Source organism: Bactrocera neohumeralis, chromosome 4, assembly GCF_024586455.1.
Source record: "Bactrocera neohumeralis isolate Rockhampton chromosome 4, APGP_CSIRO_Bneo_wtdbg2-racon-allhic-juicebox.fasta_v2, whole genome shotgun sequence".
Lineage (NCBI taxonomy): Eukaryota > Metazoa > Arthropoda > Insecta > Diptera > Tephritidae > Bactrocera > Bactrocera neohumeralis.
The window spans coordinates 14,182,691-14,208,953 of record NC_065921.1 but is presented as its reverse complement, the minus strand read 5'-3'; the positions used below and the strand labels follow the sequence as shown (position 1 = coordinate 14,208,953).

General features: G+C 35.9%; 1 protein-coding gene across 1 annotated transcript in view; it reads left to right on the top strand.

Moving 5' to 3' along the window:
• The window catches only part of LOC126755280 (protein sax-3), a 236,083-nt gene that overhangs the window by 122,201 nt on the left and 87,619 nt on the right, over window positions 1-26,263 (top strand). The window contains exons 2-3 of the mRNA XM_050467729.1: window positions 6,456-6,577; window positions 10,420-10,600. Of these exons, the coding sequence (XP_050323686.1) occupies window positions 6,456-6,577; window positions 10,420-10,600 (303 nt within the window). The remainder of the gene's footprint in view (window positions 1-6,455; window positions 6,578-10,419; window positions 10,601-26,263) is intronic.

Below are 26,263 nucleotides of genomic sequence, written 5' to 3'. Positions count from 1 at the left end.
AGTGCTGGTGTGGTCGCTTGTGTATTTTGTTTGGCGAATTTCATGCACGACCAAACCACACGCTCATTCACCGGCGCTGAATGCCAACTGTGCAACAAAAATGTTGATACATGTATGAGTGAACAACGTAAGGACCTTCTGGCAGTCGCTATAACTTCGTGCCAATTCAGTTGCTTAGCACAAATACAAATGCGCACATAATTCGTTGGCGTTGCCATAACACGGAGATATTCACTCGCCGCAGGTGTCTAATTGCGTGAGCGGCTGGCGCTGTTCCTAATGCTGTTCAAACTCATGCACAGAATGGTGAAAAGCTCCAAATTGTTTGGAGGACAATGAAAATATGCACGAATGATTGTGGTTCGGGTCTAATGGTCATTCGTCAATTTACCTTTTGTACTCACATTTATATGAATTACTTCCAGCTCAATGGCTGGAGGTGAGTGGTTACTGGCGGCTGCAGAGCTGCTAGGCGAATAATAATAAAACAGTGTTTGGCAACTTTTGGTGGAGGTTTGATTTCAGAGGCTTTAATTGCTGTCTAAATGTTGGGTGTTCATGCACTTTTTATTCTTTCCAAACCCAATTTTTAGTTTTCAATATTTAATATTTTGTTAATTTACCTATTACTTTTGCTTAAATTTAAATAACAATACCATATATTGGTAGTCGAATAAGTCTTTTCGTATTTCTAATCAAACTTCAACTTTTTTTTGTATTTATAATGAACTTTAATGAACCAAAAATGTACCATTATGGTCAATCACTTTTTGCCATTTTGCCGCAGAGACATTATTCCATAATTTAATCGCCATTTCCAACGCTAGGTCGACCAGGGCGAGGTGCATCTTTCACACCGAATTTTCCAGAACGGAATGAGCGTTGTGCTACACGAACTGATACAGCATCATCTCCGTAAACTTCATACATTTCATTGATGGCTTGCGTGGCATTCTTCCCTTTGTCATACAAAAATTTCAAAATATGGCGAATTTCTTCATTATTTTCACTAATTTTTGAACAGCTGTAACTTTTTTTCAACTTTCCGATTTTTTTTTAATGAAGCTTAAATCTCAAATTTTTAATACTAAATGGTATGACACTATGTGATTGGTAGCACTGAAGTTATATGACTGCAACGACATCTATTGACAAAATACGAAAATACTTTTTCGAGTACCCAGTACCGTATAATCGGCCTTTATTTCTACCTTTGTGTCATTATCATTTCTTTTTGTTTCTATATTGTCACTTGCAAATTCAATCATAACCTCTAACCTTTTATCTGTTATTCGTTTATTGCACATCCTCAGTACTTTTATAATGATACAAATTTTCTTGTCACTATCATTGTCATCTTAGGTGTCAAACAATTTGACAAACTCCCTTTCGCTGTATTTATTCATATTTCCTTTAATATCCGTTTAAATACGCTTAGTATTTTACTTTCTTACCATTACCTTACCGTAGTAAGTGGCATTGTCATTATCAGTATCATCGTGGCAGCCAAATATTGTCATATTCACTATCATCACTATTATAAGTATTATCATGATAGTTGCGACTGTTTTGTATAATCCTTATTGGAATGTTGAATTGCTCTCCATAAATTAATCGTTGACACTTTCTATACCACTGTCAAAATTGTTGTCATTATTACTGACATATTCTAATATTTTTCACAGATATGAACCATATGCACAATATTAGTTTCAATTTCATACTTTTTGTCATCAGCATTTTGACATTTGATAATGACGAAAGAGAAATAGTTGACAGACAAAAAGACATTAGAAACAAATATGATTATGGCAATGATGTGGTCAAAATTATCATATTTGTTTCTAATGTCTTTTTGTCTGTCAACTATTTCTCTTTCGACATTATCAAATGTCAAAATGCTTCTGATTAGTGTCAAAGTTGTTGTCAGTTTCACCACAGTCTAATCTTTTCAATATTACCACATATACATACGTAGCTTACTCCAAAAATATTTGTTGAAGCTACATATAATTGACACTTTGAAAATTCCTAAATATTTTCTCATAAATGTACCCAATGACAAACCATTACCCCACCCTAATAAGTGGTAACCGCGCGTGGCAACTGTGGTACGCTCATTTACATATTAAAACAAGTAAGGAATAGCTAAGTTCGGATATACCCGAACACGTCATACTCTTGCAGCTTGCAAGGATTAAAATTGAGAAGTACCTTCCGCTCCATAAGGCTTGTTTGTTATATGGGGTCTAGGGCGAGTTTTCACCCGATATCCTATATATCATATATCTATCTCGCTTAGTTTTATCTGAAACATAGAACCGTTAGGTGAAAAAATTACAATACTCTGTAGCCACATGTTGCAAGTGTAGAAAAACCGCGAAAACTCTGCACACGCCAACATATATGGGATGTGGCAAGTCGCTTGGTGGCTTTGGTAGGCACACACACCAGCAATGGCGGTTGCCAACAACGACCGCCGTCAAACTATGTCGCACCCAAACCAACTTATCGCAGCCGGCAATAGTTCATTCAATTCGATGTAGCCTTGCAACATGATTTTATGTGGTGGCACACTCTCCAGCTCTTCCTCAAATTGCGTTTTTCCTCCTTATTAGCTTGTGTCAGTGTCGTCTGAACGTTGTTTTTGCCGGCGTTAGCAATTTAAATACCTGCAGTTTGAGTATGAGCGCTTTGATTGGTGTAGTATACTGGGGTATTGATGTCTCTGTCTCTGAGCCTTGTGTCGGCATGCTTAGTCGCTACAAATATACTGCTGTGTACGTGCAACATTTAACAACTGCCTGCGAACGCAGTAATTTGCCTCTTCGCTGTACGTGGAAGAACTGTGGCAGCCAAAAATAGCATTGTTGTTGTTGCAACATGTCACTTGTATACGTCGTTGTTGCTGCTGTTTGCTTGTTGTTGTCTTGTTTGTTGTCGCTGTTGCTTACTTCATGGTTTTTGTCGGTGGCATTAATGTTGGCAATAACCAAACCACTTGCCACTCGCCACCCATTCTTCAGTTTAGTGCTGCTTCTTGTTTTTGTGTTTCTTTTTGGCTTTGTTGTTGTTGTATATGCTAGCTGCTGCACACAATTTGATTGTTTTGCCTACAACCCAGCGGTTGCACTCAATGTCTATTTGCGTCAACGTGGTTACCGTGCCCCACGTCATGTTGCAAGTTGTTTGTCTACAACCGAAAGGCACACAAGCGCCAACTACACACATACATACACACACAAATGTAGTGCTGAGCGGAGCGTCGTGCAGCAACATCATCCTTCAACAATTCACCGTCGGCAGTAGTGAGTTGACTTTGTCGTTGATCAACTCATTGCAGGATAATATTTCTATTACTTAACTGTTTGCTGTGCCAACAGTGTATGCGCAAGCCCCGCTGCCTCGTCGCCGTACGGTGTGACACTCAGCAGACATTTACAAGGTTCCATATATATATCAATAGAGCGGTATATTTACAGCAAATGACAAAAATTTTAAAGAATTTAAAAAATTTCTCCCAATTTAAATTAAAATACCATTTTTTTTTTTAAGTTTTTTATTTTTTTCATATAAAAATAATTTTTGTAAAATTTAATTTTTTTAAAAAAAAATTTTTTAAATTTAATTTTTTAAAAAAAAAAAAAAACATTTAAAAATTAATTTTTTTAAAAAAAAAATTTAAAAAATTTTTTTTTAATTTAAAAAAAATATATTATTTTTTAAAAAAAAAAAAATTATTTTTTTATAATTTTTTTATTTTTTAAAATTTTTTTTTTTTTAATATATTTTTTTTAATATAAAAATATTAAAAATTTTTTGTTTTTATTTACCATAAGAAAATGAAATTTTTAATTTTTTTTTTTTTTAAAATTCAAAATTTTAAAAATTTTTTTTAAAAAAATTTTTTTATTTTTAAAATTTTAAAAATTTATAAATTTATTTTTTTTTAAAAAAAAAAATTAAAAAAAAAATTTTTTATTTGCTTTTTTAAAATAAAAAGTTACCAATAAATTTTTACCCTTTTAATGCCCTTTTAAAAAACCGGGATAGTCCCATATTATTAAAAGAACCCAAACCTTCTATAGTGTACCCCCCTTAAAGGATTTTAGGTTTTTAGATGTTTAGAAAGAGAGATAAGGGATCATTGGGGAAAACCCGCTCCAAAACCGCGGCCCCCTTTTTGGGGCTTGGGGGTGGAAAAGGTAGTTCGTTCCCACACAGTCCTTTTTTTAAGAACAAAGAGGATTTTATTGCAAACGCCTTAACCCCCAAAAGGGTTTAAAACAACAAAGATTTGTCCTCCCCCCACTTAATTTTCGAATACCCGAGGTACCTCACCCGAAAGGGCTTTGAAATCCCACTTGGGGAAATAGTCCATTTACCTCATGCTTTGGTTCAAGATGGCTATTTATATTTTAAAAAAGTTTGGGTTTTTTTTGACAAAGTTTTTATTCCCACGATTTTTCAAAAAGATTTCCCCTAAATAACCAAATATGTACCATTTTTTGTCATTTTTCCGCTAGAGTCATTATTCCATCAATGTAAGTAGATATTTCGAAATTTGCAGAACGGAAGCAAGCGAACCATTGTTGTGCTATACGAACTGATACAGCATCGTCTTCGTAAACTTCACAAATTTCATTGGTGTCTTGCGTGGCATTTTTCCCTTTTTTGTACAAAAATTTCAAAACATAGCGAAGTTCTTCCTTATTTTCACTCATTTTTGAACAGCTGTAACTTTTTTTTCAATTTCTCCGAATTTAATTTTTTTCTGGTTAAATGAAGCCTAAAATCTCACCTTTCCAACACTATATGGTATGACACAATGTGATTGGTAGCACTGGAGACATACGACTGTAACGACATCTATTGGCAAAATACGAAAAGACTTTTTCGACTACCCAATATTAGCAACCGATTACTTCAAGTGAAAAAATTCTTAGCAACACGCTAATATCTAAAAATCTAATATCTGCGATACTATTTTCCGGATCAATTACAAATTTTCGGAGAATTTTCTCAAACATGTTATACGCACATTCGTTATGTTTGAAAATAGATAATAGATTTGAGGAAATTATTAAGTGAACAAAATCCTTTAAAAAATATAAAAAAAATATTTGTTTCATATAAATTAAATTTAAAATATCAATTTTATTTTCGCTGTCACAAGGTTTCATGCTAATTAATTGTAATTCGTATTTTTTACTAAAAAGACTTAGTTTTATAAAGGTTTTGTGTGTTTGAATTCTGTGTATTCTTCATTTAAGCCGTCAATAAATAGATAAAGCAATGCCGTATATACATTCAATTACAACAATTTATTAGCCAAAAATAAAGTTTATGTTTTTTCTGTAACTTTTTATTAGTTTTTGTATTTTTCTGCTAAATTTTTAATTTAATTAAAAATATATATTTTTTTAATATTCTTCAACCCAATTTATTTAATTTGACACTGGAATTTAATTTTTAAAACTCAGCCGCAAATTCAAAAATAAAATTTGAAACTTGCAACTGTCGCTAAAATGTGCCAATAAAATTCCCTTGCGCTGTAAATTGCAGGTTTAAATAAACGAAAGGTTTGCAATACGCGTATGTATATAAATAAATAAATAGATCATGATCGGCTTTGAAACTAAACAAATTTACTTTTTTGATATTTTTTCAATTTCAATTTTTTTTTTAATTTTTTCGCAAAGCGCATTCGCTAAGCTCGTGTCCAAACTGTTATTCAAAGCTTTGCAAATGAATGGAATATAAAATTTCCACAATCAACACGTTCACCACCCAACAAGCTGCGTGCTACTACAGCGCCACGCTGATCAAGGAAACCGAATAAATTTGAAAAATACAAAAACTTTTTTTTTGCCTGTGAAAAAAGCTGTCATAGCAGTTTAGTGAGCAAAAAGCGTAGGACACAAAGCCTTACAGTCTGAAACACAAACACGTTGCAACAATAAAACCGCACACGTTTAGACATCACTACTAACAGCGGTGGATAGCAAAAGGAAGTGGAAAAGTATTTTTATATAAAAAATATATATATACTCGTATTTATTGCATATACCTATGTATGTGTGGCAAGCTTAAAAATGCTAAATTTATTTATAAAAATGTAGTCTTACGTGTGCTTGTGCGTGTGTTGCCACACAGCTAAAATATTTGCTATCTGCAACGCCAACAATGCTTAACCCTATTCAAGTGGCAAATAGTTTGCTCCCCATGCAACACACAGGCACGCAAACACACATGAATTTACCGCCACATTGCTTTTGTTTTTGTATATTTAGGCCACCGCATACCCGTTTATAGCGAGATCTCTTTGTTTTCACCGCATTTCCGCAAATATTTTTTCAATCCTTTTCCTGCAACCAAACTATTTTTTACCGTTTGAACGATTTTTTCCATTTTACTAAACATTTTTTTCATTTCTTTTCGTATTCTCTTTGCAGCTCAGTATCAATCACCGCGTATAATCGAGCATCCAACAGATTTGGTTGTGAAAAAGAATGAACCTGCCACACTGAATTGCAAAGTCGAAGGCAAACCGGAGCCGACAATTGAATGGTTTAAGGTAAGTCCATGCTGTAGAAAATAAACGCTAACAGGGATAACAACGTCATGTGGCACATATACTGGCATATGAGCATAGTTTATATGTATAGTTTATATGTATATATATATATATACATATGTGCCTGCACAAATTTGTAGTTGTGTGTGCGCTTCTTTGCGTTATTTATACTCACTAGGCGCAAGCAGCCTGCAACACATACATATGAGCATGGAAGTGTGCGTGTGTTTGCCAAGGGATTACTGCCCGTCAGTGTATTAAATTCTCTGCTCTGCCTGCAAACTTACTCAAATACATCCCTGCATATGTGGCACGAATTTTATTTAATTTTCCGTCGCTTTCTCTTGCCATCTTTTTGTTCGACTTTCCTTGAATAAAACAATTGAAAATGTAAATCCCGGCAATGCCATGGCAATAAAGTCGCTTACAATTTGAATTGTAATAAATTTGAAAAGGTAGCGGTGCATTTAACTGTATATCTATGTATATATTATATATTTAGTATATATGAAATCAGAAGAAGCTCACGGCAGGCGGCATTTTCGTAAGGTTGTGCTGTAAGGTGGTAGCACTGGCTAGACGGCATTTGAGCTTTTGTAAATGCCACTAATGAATATTGAGTTGTGGATTAGTTGTCTGCAGAATTGTTAATTTATATTTTGGTAGCTTGTTTTCAATTGTTGCAGTGCAGACAAAAATGATTGATTTTTATTATATTTAAGAGGGAAATTAATTTTCATCAATTTAGTTTTAAGGAATCAAAAACAATTTGGCTGTGTTTATTTTATACTATTTTAGCAACATATTACTTTATTATTATTTATTATATTATTTTATCAATATGATATTCAATGTTTCTGCTTTTCTGTGCTCAACCAACATCAGCCTAGATGTAGGCATCGGTTTTTACATATACTGCTTTCGGACAATTACTTAAGTGGACCTAAAGTGAAAAGCCGAAAAAGTTCTGAATTTTTTTTTTGTATATTTCGATAGTCTATGCCTTTAAAAATATTATAAGAATAATATTAAATATTATTAAAATAATATTTCAAATATTTTTTGAGTTACAGCTATTTAAACTGTGGGCACTGAGCTCAATCAGCTCTATCAGCCTGGCTTTAAACGCGTATTTCTCAAATCTACATTTGTCAAATTGACAGCAGCTGTAACTCAAAAATAAAAAAACCGACCACTAGACTTTTTTCTGCATTCTTTGTACATATTTCCTTAACAAGACCTCGCAGTGTTTCGATTGTTTGACAAATGTAATTTTTAGTAGACTAAAAATCATAATTTTTCGGTCCCAAAATTAATATAAGAGTGAGATTAACTGCAGGGACTCCTATTATAGCGGCGACCGTTCGAAAATTTCGTAAAAATATGGACGAAATAGTGTTTTTACTCCGTCAATTGCGAAGATTGATGGAAATGGCGGCAAATATAAATCTTGCCTACACACCCTGTATTTTAAAATTCTGCCATTAAGTCGTTGTATAGGTAATTTCTTACTGATTTAAAATACCTCTTAGACTTTTGTATTTGGTATCTGTGAAGGTTAGAATCACTACAGCAGTTCGTGGCTTTGTTTTAGTAACTTTATTTAAATTATTTGTTTATATTCACTAAATATAACTAAATTAATCCTGAACATTTTAAAACAATTAGTAGTTTTCTTTCGAAAGTTCCTGAAAATCTTCTTTTATAAAAGTTCTAGTAACAAATACCGTATATGGTACAAATTTTTTATGTGTGTCAAATCACAAAATACCATATGAGCAATGTAGTATTTTGCTGGTAACAATACTATGATGTTTCATTGTGGTATTTGTATAAACACAGCTAAAAAACAGGTAACAAACTTTGCTAAAAGCTTTTACACAAAAGCTCTTCGAAATATTCTGTCGACTTAAAAAATTAATTATTGAAATGGAAAACAAATCATTTTTCACAATCTTTCTTCCGGAAAAGCATGAAATGCCTCATTTTATCTGAGGACGACAAACTTTAACCAAATCGCTTCTTATGAAAATTTTTTAGAGTTTTTAATAATATTTTTTCTCATAACACACAACATCATATATTTTTACTTTTTCATATTTTTTGAAACAAAGCTAGTATTTGAGTTTAAATAATGATACCTTTACAGGTATTGTTACTACATGTCTGTCTCGGGTAACTAAATCACACTAATGCATGTTTGCCTATCATTAGGTACATACTATATTTATTTTTTTTGTTTTCAATTTTTTTCCCTTTTAAATTTTCATATCATATTTTTTAAATTTTTAAAAGAAATAACAGTAACCTTATAGTTATTATGCAGCTTATTTTTCGGTTTTCGTTCCATTATTCCTTTAAAGTATAGATAAAAGCAATAAAATAATAATTTTACTTTATAAAAATTAAATATTTTGAAACGTTGCCTACATTCAGGCATGATAATAAGATTTTAGCGAAGACACATACCTTTTTAAGCGATTAAAAAAAAGCTTTATTGCTTTATGAGCCAGAACGATAGTCTACTAATTGTTGCTTTTAAAATTTTTTTAAAATTTTAGTTATTACTTAAATCTTTAATGAATTTTTTATTAAAGATATACTTAGTGAAATGAAAAAGTTAAATATTCGGGTGAATTCGCTACTTAAGATTATTTTCCCCATACAAAGTTCTGCTTCAATTCTATTTATTTCAATTTAATAAATACTTTTGAATTTCTGAATTCTATTTCAGCTCACTCCAGTGTATTCCTTAGTATTCTCTTTTATTGCTACTTAATTTCAACTCATTCTATCTCACTTCCTGCCCAATTGATACCTTATTTTCTTGAACCCAAATATTTAATTTAAAATTTTATTTATTCTTTCTTCCATTGTATATGTCTTTATGTATCATAATATTTTGCTGAAATAAGAACATCAAAAATTTAAAATAATCTGAAAGGCATTTTTAAATTCATTTTACAATTAAATGACTCATTTTACCTTACCTCACCACCGGCTTTCAATGCAATTATACTGCTCTCTTTTCTTGAAAAATTATACCAAACCACAAAAACAGAATAACAAAAACCTAAAGGTAACCGCATTTGTCGCAACAGCAGACAAAAGTGTTTGTAAGTCATGAAAACGAAAGTGGCATGCAACACATACGTAACACACTCTTCTAAGCCTGCCACCTACAGTGTAAATTTTAATTCAACTGCACCTGAGTTTCACTTTTGTCACCAGAAACACAGAAGCTGCGCAGTTAAACCGCAAAAGTTTGTAAAGTTTGGAAAAAAATTTGCGGTTTGTCTTTTGCAGCCTGATATCATCGGGTGACTTCATATCAAGTGGTGTGAATGTTCCTATATACATATTTAAGTGCGGAGTATTCTAAAACCGCATTCATTGTATTTTGAACCCATCATCAAGAAATGATATTGTTAAACTAATATACTAGTTTCACATTATACATTTTGTGACTAGTTGGCAACCAGTTCAGAAGTCATTGCATCGCTTTGAGTAAAGTGATGATTATTCGGATCGAAAACATATAAAATGTGAGGGCTAGTTATATAACTACTCAAATTGAACCAAATCGAGACTCTGTACAGCATGATATTATAGAGTAACTAGTTGTTGATTGGTTATGGTTTGTTTTAATGCAGCTTATCTAAACTGTTTTGGAGCTATTCCAACCAATTAGTTTTTAACTTTTTTAAGTCTATACTAATCATTTGGTGTCTCATCCAAAAAAAGTTTCATTTTGATTTTTTCAAAGTTTAATTTTTTACAAAAATTCCACTTAAATATTTTCCTCAAATTAATTTATGATTTTTTGCTCTTTTTCTCTTTAGGATGGCGAGCCGGTCAACACAAATGAAAAGAAATCGCATCGCGTGCTCTTCAAGGATGGTGCGCTCTTCTTCTATCGCACGATGATGAGCAAAAAGGAACAAGACAGCGGCGTCTATTGGTGTGTGGCCAAGAATCATGTCGGCAAGGCGATTAGTCGGAAGGCCACGCTACAAATTGCCGGTAAGTGGAAGAAAAGTGCAAAAAACACAAAGAAAATAACAATTTTCTCTTATTTTAATTAATACACATAGCATTTACTCTTAAAAATACCAAGAAGGCAGTGTGGGCATGGTGCTCTGCGAAATTTAGTGCCATTCCTTTGTAGTTTGTCTTCTTTCCTCTAAGTGCGAGAGCAATGTGTGAATTGCGTTTGGTATTTAACACGGGATTTGCAACTGTACTTTTAAGTGCTAATTTGTGGCGCCTAAATTTGTTAGCAAGCTTGTTAGGTTAATTTTAATGAGTGGTTGGCTTTTTAAATTTCTCTTTCTTTTGACTGCGAGTTTTTAGTATTAAATCTTGTGTAAATTGTATGTATTGAAGTCAGATTTAAAGTTATGGAAATAGAGGTAGGATTCTCAATATTGCGTTAACCTCGATTCTATAATATTTAGTTCAGAAGTCCTTCTCAAAGTCTGGTCCTCTTTAGATAAGCGATTGTGAAAGGAATGAGCCTAAAAACAATTATCAGCATTAGTTCTTGGGTTTTGAGAGAGAAATTGAATGACAATGACATCCTTATCCAATCTTCATGAATCCGATTACTCTGACATAATATTAAAAATGAGAAACTGTTGAAATAGCAGAGTGTGGAGAGAAAAATGATATGAATGAGATAAATTTGTTCCCTTGAAGTCGTCAATCTTGCGGGTTCTTGCTTTTGAACAACCTTTTTCTGACCTTTCGTCTTTTTTTCTCTAGCTTCTTTTATAGGACTTCTTTTCTTGATCGATTCCAAGCTTTTTCTTTCACAATTTCGAGCATTTTGGATGTATGTTCTCACACAAATACCTCAATACGGCCAAATAGAACTCCTTAATGATTAAAAAAATATTGATTAAAAAATGAGCATCACCTTGTTTGTTGCGCGGCTTTAGCAGTTAAAATGCTCTAGATGAATGTGGGATCAGTATTCGCACGATCAAACATGTCCAAAGAGACCTGTTCCTTATATACATAAGTATGCACTTAGCTCGCACAACTGTTATTCAGCCACAGAACTTTTTTTCAAGGGGAGAGGTGACCTATTTCCTCGATCTCAAAAAAATACAATTTCATGTCATAATAATCGAATTCAAGGTAAAAGACCAAGATCAAAACAAAAATAAGATCTATAAGAAATATCACATCAAAGAGTGAGAAAATAGTTTTGTATACATTTAAACAGTTCTTATTGAATTTTATTCAGTTTCAGAAATCAATAGGCCCTCCGTCGTTTAGTATTAATTTTTAATAACCCTCTTCGGCATAAATAATCGCTTCTTTGGTGTTTCTTGTGGTTATTTACCCATCGTCTCTTTCAAAGTTTCTTTGGAATAACTGAAACCATAATATATCTCATACGCTGTCTAATGGAACTTCATGAAATTTCAAATGAAACAGAAAACAAAACTTTAATTACACCGTTAAAAGTCTCTCCTCTATTGTTGTTGTGCAACATAAAACATCAATCTCCCACCTAGCGGTTGTTGCAAGTTTACTCGTATAGTTGAATTTAATGTTGTTGTTGAGAGATGAAAGATGGAAGATGACTTTTGTGGTTGATATGATGAAAGTGAATTAAAGCGGAAAAATAGTAAAAATGACGAAATGAAAACAACAAAATGCGAGAAGAAATAACAAACTCCGCAACAACAAATAACAACAACTAAGTGCCAGCAAGTGCGTACAAACAAAGACAGGAGCGAGCGCAGCAAGGCAAACAAACAAAAAGCCGCAAAAAACAACAACAATTACACAACAAAAACTCATCAAAATGCAGTGAAGCACACTTCGCTGCAAAGTGAGAAAAAAATTCCAAAAAAAAAGTTTTGAGAAAATAGGTAAAAAATGAGTTTGTTTATTTTCAAAGGATTTGCCGAAGTTCAGCGTGTATTTTGACCGCAAGCAAAGTGTTAAAGCTTTGAAAGTTGCACAGCTGGCAAGAGCAGCAACGCAATTTAATTGCGCCGCCATACACACGTCACTCAGTGATTGCTCGCAACAACGCAACTACTATGCTCAGGCCCGTGCGCACATACACAGCACGACAGGCAGTCCGGCAGTCAGTCAGTTAGTGAGTCAATCACTCACCTGACGTGGTAGTAATCGTAAAAGCGCCCGCTGCACCCATGGTGGCCCAAGCGCCAACTTGTCCGCCCGTAAGCCTATGCAATAGACACAATTTCACAACTTACCCCCAGCTACCTGGCTCCACTGCCTGCTCCACTACTCTCTGCTGCTGCGTGGCTGTGAATGACTGCGTTCTTTGGTGAATCAGCGATCAGTCAGCCGCTAGACAGATTGTTTGAATTTACTTTGCATTTTGATGAATTATTCTGCAAGGTGAATCGTAAATGTTTGCAACAACAATGGCAACAATTATAATTAAAAGCACTTCAGCACTTTGTGGCGCTTGTGGGTGTGTTTTTGTGTAGCAGATTTACTTTTATTTTTTTTCGGTCAGGTGGTAGCAATTTGCGCCTGAATGTGAGGTTATTCGTAGTGTGAGGAAATTATTGCGAGAAATTACTGTGTATTTGTTTTCATATTCGTTTTCTGATTTATTTCTTAATTATATTTTGAATATGGTATCCACGAAGTTTGCAATAACCAAGAGGAAATCTTGAAGACCCTATAAAATATATACATTTAAATAATCAGCATGTGGAGCTGAGTCGTTATAGCCATGCCCGTTTGTCCCTCTGTCTTTATATACGTCAGCTAGTCTCTCAGATTTTGAGATATAGATCTCAAATTTGGCTCTAATAATTTTCTCTTCGGGTTCATTTGTCGGAATTGTTGACACCGAAACACTACAGCATACATATAGCTGCCGTACAAACTGTACGATCAAAATCATTTTTATATGAAAAACTGTTTTATTTGACGAGATATCTACACGAAATTTGACCAGAATAATTTTTTAAGGCAACAGTAAGAAAACGTTGAGATCGAGCTACTATAGTATATAGTTGCCATAAAAATTTGCCGGGAAAAATTAAGTTTTTGTATGGAAAACTTCTTTAGTTGTAAAAATATCTTCACAAACTTGTTTAGGCCGAACTTCTTTAGCTTATAAAAGGTGATCCATTTCGAGGTTACCTATTTTTTTTAAATAAAAACTACAGAAAATTCAAATTTAATGGGAGAATGTTTATTATCATTCGAAAGAACATTCTTTGGAACTTATTTTTTGGAGATTATCTCTACCAAATGTTGGCCGCGGCTACATCTCAGATAATCCATCCATTTCGTCCAATTCGATGACTCGTTCGAGCATTTCGACTGGTAACTAGCGAATGATACGCGTGATAATTTGCTTCACGGCCTGAATCAAAGCGGGATTGTTCGCATCGACTATAGACTTTACATGTCTCTACAGGAAAAGTCTAACGATGTGATATCACACGATCTTGGTGGCCAATTCACTGGCCTAAAGCGTGATATTATCTGCTGTGTTCTCTCAATAAATCCATTGATTGATGCGATGATTGAAAATTGGTGCCACTGATCCGCAAGTCACATCATACCGTTGTTTAACCGTTTTGGAGCGAAGCGATATCGCTTGCGAAGGTCGAACGTCTTCAGTTCTGGACGTAAAATGCATCAGGATGTGCCATAAATCGATGCTTCACTGTCTTCGTGTACACTCTGAGCTACAGCAACTATATTTTTGTATGCTGGAGGCGGTCTATTCGATCGAATATTATCCAATAATGAATGCTTGGTCTCAGGATGGTTGATGGTGTTGTGAATAGTACACTCAGTAGGCCGATTATGTTGATCATAAGTTGAGCGAAGCTCACGAAACACATTCTTTACAAAATAAATGAATTCTCGTAATGAAGTTGAATGATTTGTGAACGTTGTTCAGGCGTAGGTCTTTTCACGATGAAATGTCAAACAATACTGGACAAAAATAACCTGACAGCGTGACACGACTCTTGCGTGATCTGTAAGAGGCTATTAAAAAAAGAACCTCTATTTGGATCACTCGTTATTAATACTCATGATCACACTCATACTCGTACTCATATTAATACATTTCCTTTTGACTCTCAAAACTATACTTCGTACTCCCGTGATACATACATACATATTCGCATCTTTCCACATACAAATGTATTTATGTAAATAATCCCCAACAGCTAAATTTAAAATATGAGCTCGCTAATTTCCTCCAATTGCAACTACTCAACGACAAAACATGTTGCCCCGCACACACCACCCGTGCCACATGAGAATCGTTGAAAACCACAGATTTTCTGTGACAAAAATACTTCAACAAGTCAACAACAAAAAGGAAGACGACGCCGCCGCTGAAACACAAGTGACACGACTGACATGTTGCAAGGCAGCATAAAGCAGGCGACGCCGAGCTTATGTCAGCAGCAGTCAGCAAAATATGGAAAATAAAAAGTCGGAAAAAATAAAGCATAAAATAAGGACTGAGCAAATGTGCGACAAATACTGACAAATATGTATACTTGTGTGGCAAAAACAATAAAAAAGCGAAAATTTTAATTTTACGCCGCATTAAAATTTGTCGCTAATGCCACATCACTTGCACAACGCGCGGTCTGCTTTTTGTACGCACACCACACTGCGCTGCTGCCTCCCCCTCACGCTGTGGACGCAAAAAGTATTTCTCAGCGCATTAAAAATATACAGTTATTTTTGTTGTTGTGCTAGTGCTTGAGTTGTTGTGTCGTTAGTACATGCGACAATTGATGTTTCCTAAGTGTTGCCATGATAGATTTATGGCGCATAAATGACCCCGCAATACCTCCCCTTGCAAATGTATAGAATATGGACGCTTCAGTGTGGCATAAACACATATACTTACATACATACATATGTATCATATTTATGTTTATAAATACTTGAGTATGAGCGCCATGTGCGTCGCTTGGCGCTTCCTCCATCTTTCTCCTTGTATTTGTACAATATTTTGCGCTAACTCCACGCTCTGGCTGTCTGTCTGTCTGTCCGTTTGCTTATTTGTCGTGCTGGCAAAAGTGTCAACAAATGTTTGATTTTATATTCTTGTCGGCTCATAAGTGCTTTTGAGTAAATAAATTTGATTTTTTCCACAATGCAATAAAAAATAAAAAATAAAAGAAAATGTGTTTTCCTCAATAGTCAAGCGTGCGCCTGGTGTCTGAAGAATGAAACGAAATAATTCTGCATTAAATTGGCATGAGAAACTCGCATAAGTGTGCCTGTGTGTGCGTGTCTGCTGGTGAAGTGTTGTTGCGGCAGCGAATGTGTGTCAATAAGTTGAAGTGTTGAGCAAATGAGTTAAGTACTTATGTGGACTATTTACTGCTATGCGTTATGAATATGAGTCAATACATGTGTAAACACACACACGAACATGTAATTGTATATGTGTATGTGCGTGCACTTATTTAAAAGCAAAATCATATTTACACTCGTACTTTTATTGACTGAAATGAGAATTATGTCAATATGTTCATGTGTACTTCATGCTCAATTGCTTCATTTACATATCTATCGTTGTATGTACAAATATGTAATATTGTATGTATGTGTATATATGTATTTGTTGTGAGAAAAGTTTCAAGGCATACAAAAGACTTGAAGGGAAATTCTTGTATGAGACATGCGTACTACTTATGAGTATATAAATATGCACGTATACAAATACATACATATGTATGTATATAAATTATCAAAACTTCAAATATTTTACAATAAATTAGTCAACTTAAGGATTTTTAAAGTAACTTAATTTCAAATGATAATGTAATTGTAGAATTGTGTACATATACTTTACATTTTTCACATCATCCATTTACATTAAACGCTTATTGAATATAGCCTTTGTTTTTTTTATGGTTTTGTCTAAATTTTTATTGGTATTAAATTCAATCATTTCTTATACATACATATATGGTGTGTTTACTTGCTTCTGGACGTTATTTGAAAGAGAGGCAATACCTATGTATACCGCTGTTGTTTCCTTTTCATTGAAGGCGTTTTTTTTTTGTTTTTAAGTGGCGGGTTCCAAACACACATCTATAGTCTATACATGGCTCCATCCTCCAACCCACCTGACTGTACCTATACATATGTCTCTTATGTCTATTGTTATTTTGTCTTAATACCGTTCCAACTCATCCCATACCTCAATCAATTATGCCTTTGCTAATCACTTCCATATACTTACATACTTACATATGTATATTTTTTAACTACTAAGTTTTCATTGCAAAACAATGCTCACGCTTTGTAGATCTTTTAACAGTCCCCTAGAGCGCAAAACAGTCACTGAATATTTGACACTTTTGAATATTAATAATACATAAATTCAGCGAATGTTTTGTTGTCACACCATGATCAAAAGTATAGAAGTATGTCACACTGTATGGTAAGCTCATATGATATACATATAGTCAGACAATGATAGGGTAGCACCGGTGCTGCTTAAAAATTTTGTTGTTAAAGCGATCTGTGATAATTAGACAAATTCTGTAATAGTAGTATTATTTTCAAATAAAGATATAAGATATTTAGTTATAGGATTGGAATTTTCATCGACGGCGACTCGCGGCAGATTGGGAAATTATTATGGATCCATATTATAGTCTGTACTAGGCACCAATTGATTACTACCTGTTCCTGCCTATGACGAATGATTTTGATTCTCAAAAATTACACTCAATAGTAGCTTCTGAAAATAGACTGTACCAGTTTTGTTCCAATAAGGACGAGGGTTTCTATGAAAATAGTATTTTGACTTTACCTTTAAAAATGAAATAAGTTATCAAGAAATGGTGCATATTTAATCTAAATTGAATTATTCTACCTATGTTAAATGAAACTTTCTAGTTAAAACTAAACTCGACCGTATAATATCTATGAAATGTACATTGTTTGTTCAAACAGGTGTCTCATAGAAATATATTAGTCAACATGTAATATAATCGTATGTATGTAATTGGATACACATTTGTAACAAGTAAACCAAAAATACGTGCAGCTAATTATCTGTGGATCGAAGAAGTATTTAAGCTACCTTTTCGAGAAAAAATGAGCACAGATCTTTTGATATGATCTTGTCTAGTCTGACCTTTGTTTCCAACAAAACGAACAAACCAGTGTTTCCAAAACTAGCTAAATATTCAATGTATAAATTCGTTAATGTCGCGAGATGCGGAAAAAGTCGACAGCTTTGCAACGTGAGAAAAACTTCAGAATGAAATTCAAATCGAGGAAGCCATAAATTATTTTAAGTTGTTTCTTTTTTTACTCTTTGAAGTGCAGTTAATAAGTGTGTGCAATAAATTCAGCCGACATTTTATAAACAGTTTTTTGTTGTGTTTTTGATTTTGTGCGTGTTAATATGTATGTATGTGATATGGGCACAACAACAACTTAAAGAAAGCCAACACAGCGGGTTGCAATGAGGCTGCGATCGAGCGTGAAAGAATTGGCGTAAAAAGCGACCGCCCGTGGTGTTATCAATCAACACCAATTCAATGCAACATTTTGAGGCAACAATAAGAAGTACGTGAACCAGAGCAACGACGAAGAGCATAACAAAAGCAGCATATATCAAAGCGATGAAGAGCAAAACCCAAGGCAACTTACTTATCGTGCGCTGCACTCAGAGCACCGTTACGCCCGCTTGCAACACGAGCGCCGCGTATCAAGCATAAGCTTCAATTTGCGGATGAAAATAAAAAATGACAAGAAATACAAGTAATGTTGCAAGTGAAACGCGAATGCGCTTTATACGCAATTTTGCAGCATGTGGCATGTAGCGCAAGTTTGTCAAACAGCGAGTAAATTAAAAAAAGCGAAGTACTCGCGTAAAAAACAGTACCGGTTATGTACAACGAAAAGGGTTCATCCTCGAGGTGGAAAAAACTGTGGCAGCTTGTAGCTAAAAAGCTTCAACGAAAGTGTGCATGTTGCAACAAATCACTGTTGTAGCAGCTAATATGCCAAGCCACATATGCAAGTCATTTGTTCCGGCTACTTGCAACAAAAGCGTTTGCTGTTGACAGCGCCAATACTATGCCACTTGCTGCAGTGATGAATAACGCTGTTGCAAGTGGTGCAATTTGCAACACGAGTGCACACAAGCTGATGAATTGTTTACAATTCGTCTGCGCGGTAAAGTGCTGACTAGTTGATGGACGTACCACAAGCGATTGCTACAAAGCCAATGGCGTATGCGCCACAACACAGCAATGCACTCACACTGTGTTATACTGCAGATGTGGCAACGCCACTGAAGTGCAGAAAATCATGGTAAAACGCTGATTGACAAATGTGCAACGAAAGCCATAGATTTATATGTGGCAAGTTGCTGATAGCGCAGATTTTTGTTGAAAAGTTGCCACACGCGTTGGCTGCAACATGGAGTGTGCTGCAAGTTACATGCAACAAAAACTGTCACTCTGCCACAAGAGTCAAAGTTGGGAGGCGCATAAAAAACGTAGAAAAATTGCATGTAGATTAGATAAGACTGCAACATTTAAGGCAGGTTGCAAGTTTGTAGACGTATGTATATGCAACAGTGCCTAAAAGCAAATTTGTTTCTGCTTCATTGCAAGTCAACACATTTGTGCTCGTGACTTTTGGCCTTGGCCACGAAACGCATGCACATCATACTCTCAGTTAGACATACATGCAACATTAATAAAGATTTGCCGGTAGCGATGGGCGGTGCAACCTTCGCTTGCTGTTGCATGCATTTCATTGATGCAATCATTTGCAGCGTTGCAAGATCAGCCATAAGCAATGGTAGATACAATTTAGTGTAGATGTGTGGTGCAGTGCAGTTATGACAGCGTTCGTGGCATTCACCATGAAATCTGTGGCACACACAATGCAGGTCATTCCATTCGAAAAATGCGGAAGAACTGTGTGGCACGAATTGGTATTATATATGAACTGATACACGTATGCGCTTATTTCATTTGCTGCATAAACAATTGCTGCTACGTGCATGTGGCATGTCCGAATCTGGGTTGAAATGATTTACCTGCCCAATCGTTTGCGCGAATCCTCCTCTCAACACATTATTTAGCGATTAACCCTAAAGTGTTTCGGTGCCCTCATGTCGTGCGCGAGCGTGTGTGTATGTGTGGAAATTGTCGCTTCCAGCGCCACATATCTGTTGCAGCATAATAGCTACTCCTGACTGCCACATTTCACTACCACAATAATTTGTTATTAACAATCAAGAAATACTATGGGTGAGATGTGAGTGTTTGGACTCATGTTTTGTAGTAACACAGGCTAAGGCACTTAACTGTAATCAAAACTTTGTGAACTTTTTTTAAACTTAACCTTAAATTTAACTTAACATCAAGCACAATCTCAATCTTTATTTTAATTTTAATCTCAAGCTCAATCAAAATCTCAACCTCGATATCAATTTCAATATCAATATCAATATCAATATCAATATCAATATCAATATCAATATCAATATCAATATCAATATCAATATCAATATCAATATCAATATCAATATCAATATCAATATCAATATCAATATCAATATCAATATCAATATCAATATCAATATCAATATCAATATCAATATCAATATCAATATCAATATCAATATCAATATCAATATCAATATCAATATCAATATCAATATCAATATCAATATCAATATCAATATCAATATCAATATCAATATCAATATCAATATCAATATCAATATCAATATCAATATCAATATCAATATCAATATCAATATCAATCTTCATTTCAATCTCAATCTTGAAAATCAACCTCAACTTTCAACCTCAACCTCAACCTCAAGCTCAACCTCAACCTGAACCTCAACCTCAACCTCAACCTCAACCTCAACCTCAACCTCAACCTCAACCTCAACCTCAACCTCAACCTCAACCTCAACCTCAACCTCAACCTCAACCTCAACCTCAACCTCAACCTCAACCTCAACCTCAACCTTAATCCCAACCTTAACCACAACCCGCAAGCTCAACCCGAACCTCAACCTCAACTTCAACCTAAATTTCAATCTCAACTTCAACCTAAATTTCCTACCTCAACTTCAACCTCAATCTCAACTTCAACTTCAACCTCAACCTCAACTTCAACCTAAATTTCAATCTCAACTTCAATCTCAATCTCGATATCATTCTCAATCTTAATATCAATCTTAAACTCAGTTTTAAACACAACCTCAACCTCAAATAGTCTCTCTTGTCCCATTGTACCTTTCAGCCGAAGGCCATCGGTGCTTCAAAAGCAGCAGATATCATTCTACTGATTTTTCAAGTTCCATTGCAATTTGCTCTTATATTTTTGGCATGATGCTCGCAAACACACACATTCTCAAGTAAATATGTGCGTCCATATACCATATGTCATTATTTGTATATATATTATCCGTAACTGCGAGCTAACTTTTTCAGCTGACAGTCCGCAACCGAAACCGTGGCAACTGATGCAGATGTTAAAGATTTGCTGCAACCGATAACTCGATATGCTCATGCACAACAACAAAAGACATAACAATGCCGCAGCGCAGTTCAAACCACCATGCCACATCAGCGCAGCGCTACAGCTATAGCAACAGCCGCAAGCTACCGCAAAACAACGCGTGCCGCAATCGCACATTACGTTGCAAGGCTCCGCAATCTGCCACACACACACACACACAGACTTGCAAAACAACCGCGTGTAGCTGCACCGCAGTTGGCAACACACGCGCGTTGTTGTTGCATTTTTATTTTCTATCATCATCAGCACTTTGCGGCTACAACTTTGTCGTGCCTTGCCCCACCCCAGTAGGTACGAGCAGCGTGCAATTTGTGGCGCTGCAAGTGAGTGTTGCCCTGCCACCGCCTCAGAGGTTAAAGTGTACGCTCACAAACTTCTACTTCGTTGTCTTTCTCCAAGTTGCCGGTGCCTGGTCGCAACCTCAGGTGATACTCACTCGCGTACGAAACGAAACGTTGTTCGCCAAGTGGGTGTTTACGCGCGCCCAACAAAAACAAAAACTCATCAACGCTGCATCTCTATTGTGTGGCATGTGTTTATGGGTTATGACGTGGCGCTGCTGCAACATGCCACAGTTTGTGCTGCTGCTGCTGCTGCGGCATTTATGCGCCGAGTGAGTGCACCTTTGCGGCGCGTTTGGTGGGTGGAGGAAAGCTTTGTTGCCTGCAGTAGCGTGTAAATTGCTGGAAATTTGCAATTTCACAGCAGATTTCCATGCGCTTGCAATAATAGTTTTCCATTGCTTGCGTCTTTTATTTGATTTTTATTGAATTTTAGGTAGGTACGGTACTATTTGTTGGTTGTTGGCACTGATCTGACGATTGGCGTATGCAATGCGTTGTTTCTACTTTTTTCCTTTTGGTTAATGTTGGTTTTGGTGCTTTCAGTTTTAATAATTTGAACCCCTGAATGGAATAGATTAAGTTTGCTACGAAGCTGGTAACACACAAAGTCGGAGACTCAATAATATTATATACAAGTATATTTAGGGAAAGACGAACATGGCTAAAGTGACTCGACAACAGCGCGCCAGTCGTTCTTCCTTTTCGCTGTTTAGCGCCAATTGGAGATTACAAGTGTGACCAGGCACTTCTCCATTTTGCCATTCTAACGAAGTAGATTTCTTTCTCTTCCTTTGCTTCCCCAGGCGGGTGCCGCGTCGAATACTCTCAGATCTGGAGTGCTTTCATCCATCATCATCATCCGACATGACCTAGCCTGCGTAGTCGCTGTTTTTTAATTCGCTGAACTACGTCAATTTCGTCGTATAACTTGTACAGCTCATCGTTCTATCGAATGTGATATTCATTGTTGCCAATGAGCGAAGAACCATAAATCTTCCGCAGAACTTTTCTCTCGAAAACTTGTAACGCCGACTCATCAGATGTTGTCAGCGTCCATGCCTTTGCACCATATAGCAGGACGGTGATGATGAGTGGCTTGTAGAGTTTGGTTTTTGTCCGTCGAGAGAGAACTTTACTTCTCAATTGCCTACTTAGTCCCAGGTAGCACCTGACGGCAAGAGTTATTCTACGTTGGATTTCAAGGACGACGTTGTTGTTGGTGTTAATGCTAGTTTCAAGATAGACGAAACTATGTACGACTTTGAAGTTATGATTGCCAATAGTGGGAGGCAAGTCGCGAGTGCGACAACTGTTTGTTTGATGACAGGAAATATTTCGTCTTGCCCTCGTTCATTACCAGATCCATTTGCTTCGCTTATCTGTCAAACGTGGAGAAAGCAGAACTAACGGTGCGGTTGTTAAGGCTAGAGATATCAACATCATCAGCATACGCCAGCAGCTGTGCACTTTTATATAAGATTGTACCTGCTTGATTAAGCTCTGAGGTTTGAACAATTTTCTCCGGCAGTATATTCATGAAGTCGCACGATAAGAACTCGCCTTGTCTAAAACCTCGTTTGGTATCGAACGGCTGGGAGAGGTCCTTCCTATTCCTGTCGAAGCTTTTAGTACTGCATAACGTCAGTCTACATAGGTGTATTAGTTTTGTAGGGATACCAAATTCAGTCACAGCGGTATAAAAACAGCTCCTTTTCGTGCTGTCAAAAGCAGATTTGATATCGACGAAGCGGAAGTGTATGCCGATCCTCTTTTTCCAGGGTCTTTTCCAAGATTTGGCACATGGTGAATATCTGGTCAGCTGTTGATTTTCCTAACCTAAAGCCACGCTGATTGGATGAAGCACAGCATACTTAAGTTTCAATCGTCAGGCTTGCTTTCGCCCGACCATATTCTACAAAGAAGCTGAAGAATGCTCTTGACTAGCTCGGCCAGCAATCCATCGGCCCCGCCGCTTTGTTGTTCTTCAGACGGGTAATTGCTATTCGAACTTCTTCATGGCTGGGCAATGGCTCACCATCTCCTGGTGTTAGGATTTCACTGCCATTCAATAAGTTGGAGAAGTGTGCATTCCAACTTAAGCTCAATTTCAATATTTTCTCAAATATCAAATTCAACTCATTCAGAAATCTTCACCTCATTTACCTCACCTCAAACTGTAATATTAACTAAAACCAATGCAACGCAAATTCAATTAGAAGTATGTACATATGTGTAACCACTAACGCTAAATTAGAATTTAATAAATTTTGATTAAAGGCTGTAAGTTATCAGTTTGTGAGGTTTAGCGTATCAGTTTCCATACGCTTCCCACAAGGAATATTTTCTGCTCGAACTTCCTTTAACAGTTAACCCAGAAATATAGTTCTTCCCCAACTTTTGCTTCAAACGTTAGTTTATTTCACTATTGCTTTTCATTATTTTTATATCCGTTTCCCGTTGCTTAACGGCATTTCACTTTTCGAAACTTTCGTTTAACATATTTTATGGCTTAACTTCCAGCATCCGCACCATAATTGCAATAACTTAACCTCACATTACACGCGCACATACAAACACACTTATAGTTTCCAATGGACAAACACACGCACCCGCGCACGACTCCGTTTGACTCATAAAACTTCATTTAATTTAACAAAATGGCTGCACTGCTCATTCGCCAATAATTACTTTGCCAATTACAGCTGCGAAAAGTTTTTACTCAATCAATTTTCATTCAAAATAACAGATCAATAACTTTTCCAATCAACCCAATTTGTATAAATCCCTCAATTGCATTGCAGCTTTACGAAAACAGCAAGACCAACAACAACGACAATAAGGTTGGGGGAAAGAAATATCGACAGAAACCCGAAGCTAATCGACATTTGTTTTCATAAGTGCTGAGCGCATAAACCACGCTACGCTTAAGACTCTAGCAAGCAACAACAAAAACAAGCATTTCTATTAAGCTAAGAAATGCAGGAGGGTTGCACACATACACACATACATATATACGCACCTATATATGTAGTACATATATTAGCACTCCCGGCTCGCGCCTTTGGTTTATTGCTTTAGTTTAGTCTAAAACAAATAAATCGAGTTGTAAATTACAGCTTAACACTTTTCAACCCCGTTAAATGGCCGTGCACCTATACATAAATAAGTATATATAAATTGTATGTAAGAAAGTGCAAGTATATGGTGTGTGTGGCTGTTTGGCGCTGTAAACCTATTCAACTGCAATTTAAGCCACTTTTCCTGCGGGTGGTTCTTTGGATTCAGGAGTTAGTTGAGCTACTTTGCTTTTATTGCAAATCGTTTACCCTAATCCTTGCGTGGAGAGTTGCATACACGTAACTGTACGAATTGTTTACCTAGCGTGGTAAATGAGGTTGCCAGATGTATGAATTTTTTGTTGGGTTTTTAAAATTCATCATAATATTTTCTGAACACCAGAAAGCAAATTTTACGTTCGAAGTACCGAAATTTATTTATCGGGATCCCGAAATTTCGGGATTAAGGTTAAGGTATTTTGTATTTTTTTGTAAAATGATTGAATAAAACATTAGGAAAAAGAATTGCTCACAAAATAAATCAAAAAGTTTCGGGATCCCGAAATTAAAATCTTCAATCGAGAAATATATATGTATATTGACCGAAAAGCGAATCTTACGCTCAAAGTTAGGAAATTAATTTTTCGGGATTCCGAAATTTCGGGATTGAGGTTACTGCAGCTTGTATTTTTTTTTTTTCAACGGTAACATAAAACATTAGGAAAAATTGTTGGCAAAATAAACAAAAGTTTTCGGGATCTCGAAATTGAAATTTTCAATCACGAATTTATTTTTCGGGATACCGAAATTTCGGGATTGTGGTTAACGTATTTAAAAAAATTTTTTTAATTTTTTTTTTTGTATAATAGTGAATTAAATATTAGGAAAAAATTGTTCACAAAATTAACAAACCGTTCGGGATCCCGAAATTAAAAATTTTGTTCTCTAAATTTTTATTCGGGTTTAAAACGCTAATCATTTTATTAGTCAAAATAATTTCCATTTAAATCTTTAACGCCTGAAGTCAATCTGGCAACTCTTCACAACCGCATTCAGCACTTTAAACTCCTTTGCCTGCTGACTCATGCACCAATCAAGAACAGCCAAAGCGACGATGGGCGAACGATGAACTGCCAAGCTGACGAACCCCAACATGCATTTATTGCAAAACTTTTCCAATTATTTTCCCAATTTCCACATTTAGCCCGAAAAACTTGCTGGGCAAAATTGAGCGATATACGTCAATGCAATGTGCTGTAGACAGCCCACAGCCCACCACTCTGCACCGAGTTTCGCATCCAGTGAAGCGCTGCTTTCTTGCAGCGAAGACTCTACACGCTTTTGTTTTCGAGTGTGTGGCATGCATAACTCATAAGTATGTATGTTGCTATGTACATACATATGTATGTTTGTCTGAATATGCCTTGAAAAAGTGCTTCAGTCTTACACAACTCCTTTGCCGCACATTCACTTACTCACTCCTTCAGCTCCGCTGGTTTTGTTTCATTTCCGCCTTTGACGCCGTCTCACCTCTGCTGCACACATACCCACACACTCACACGCGTCGGCAAACAAACTTCAATTAGTGCAAACAACACCGCAGCCGCATCAATCAAGCGGAAATAAACAACGGTGTGCATGCTGCCTGGCTGGCTGGCACTGGGCGGGCGGAGAGTTCGGTTATTTGCCCAGCGAACTTGAGCCAATTGCTGCAAGCACAC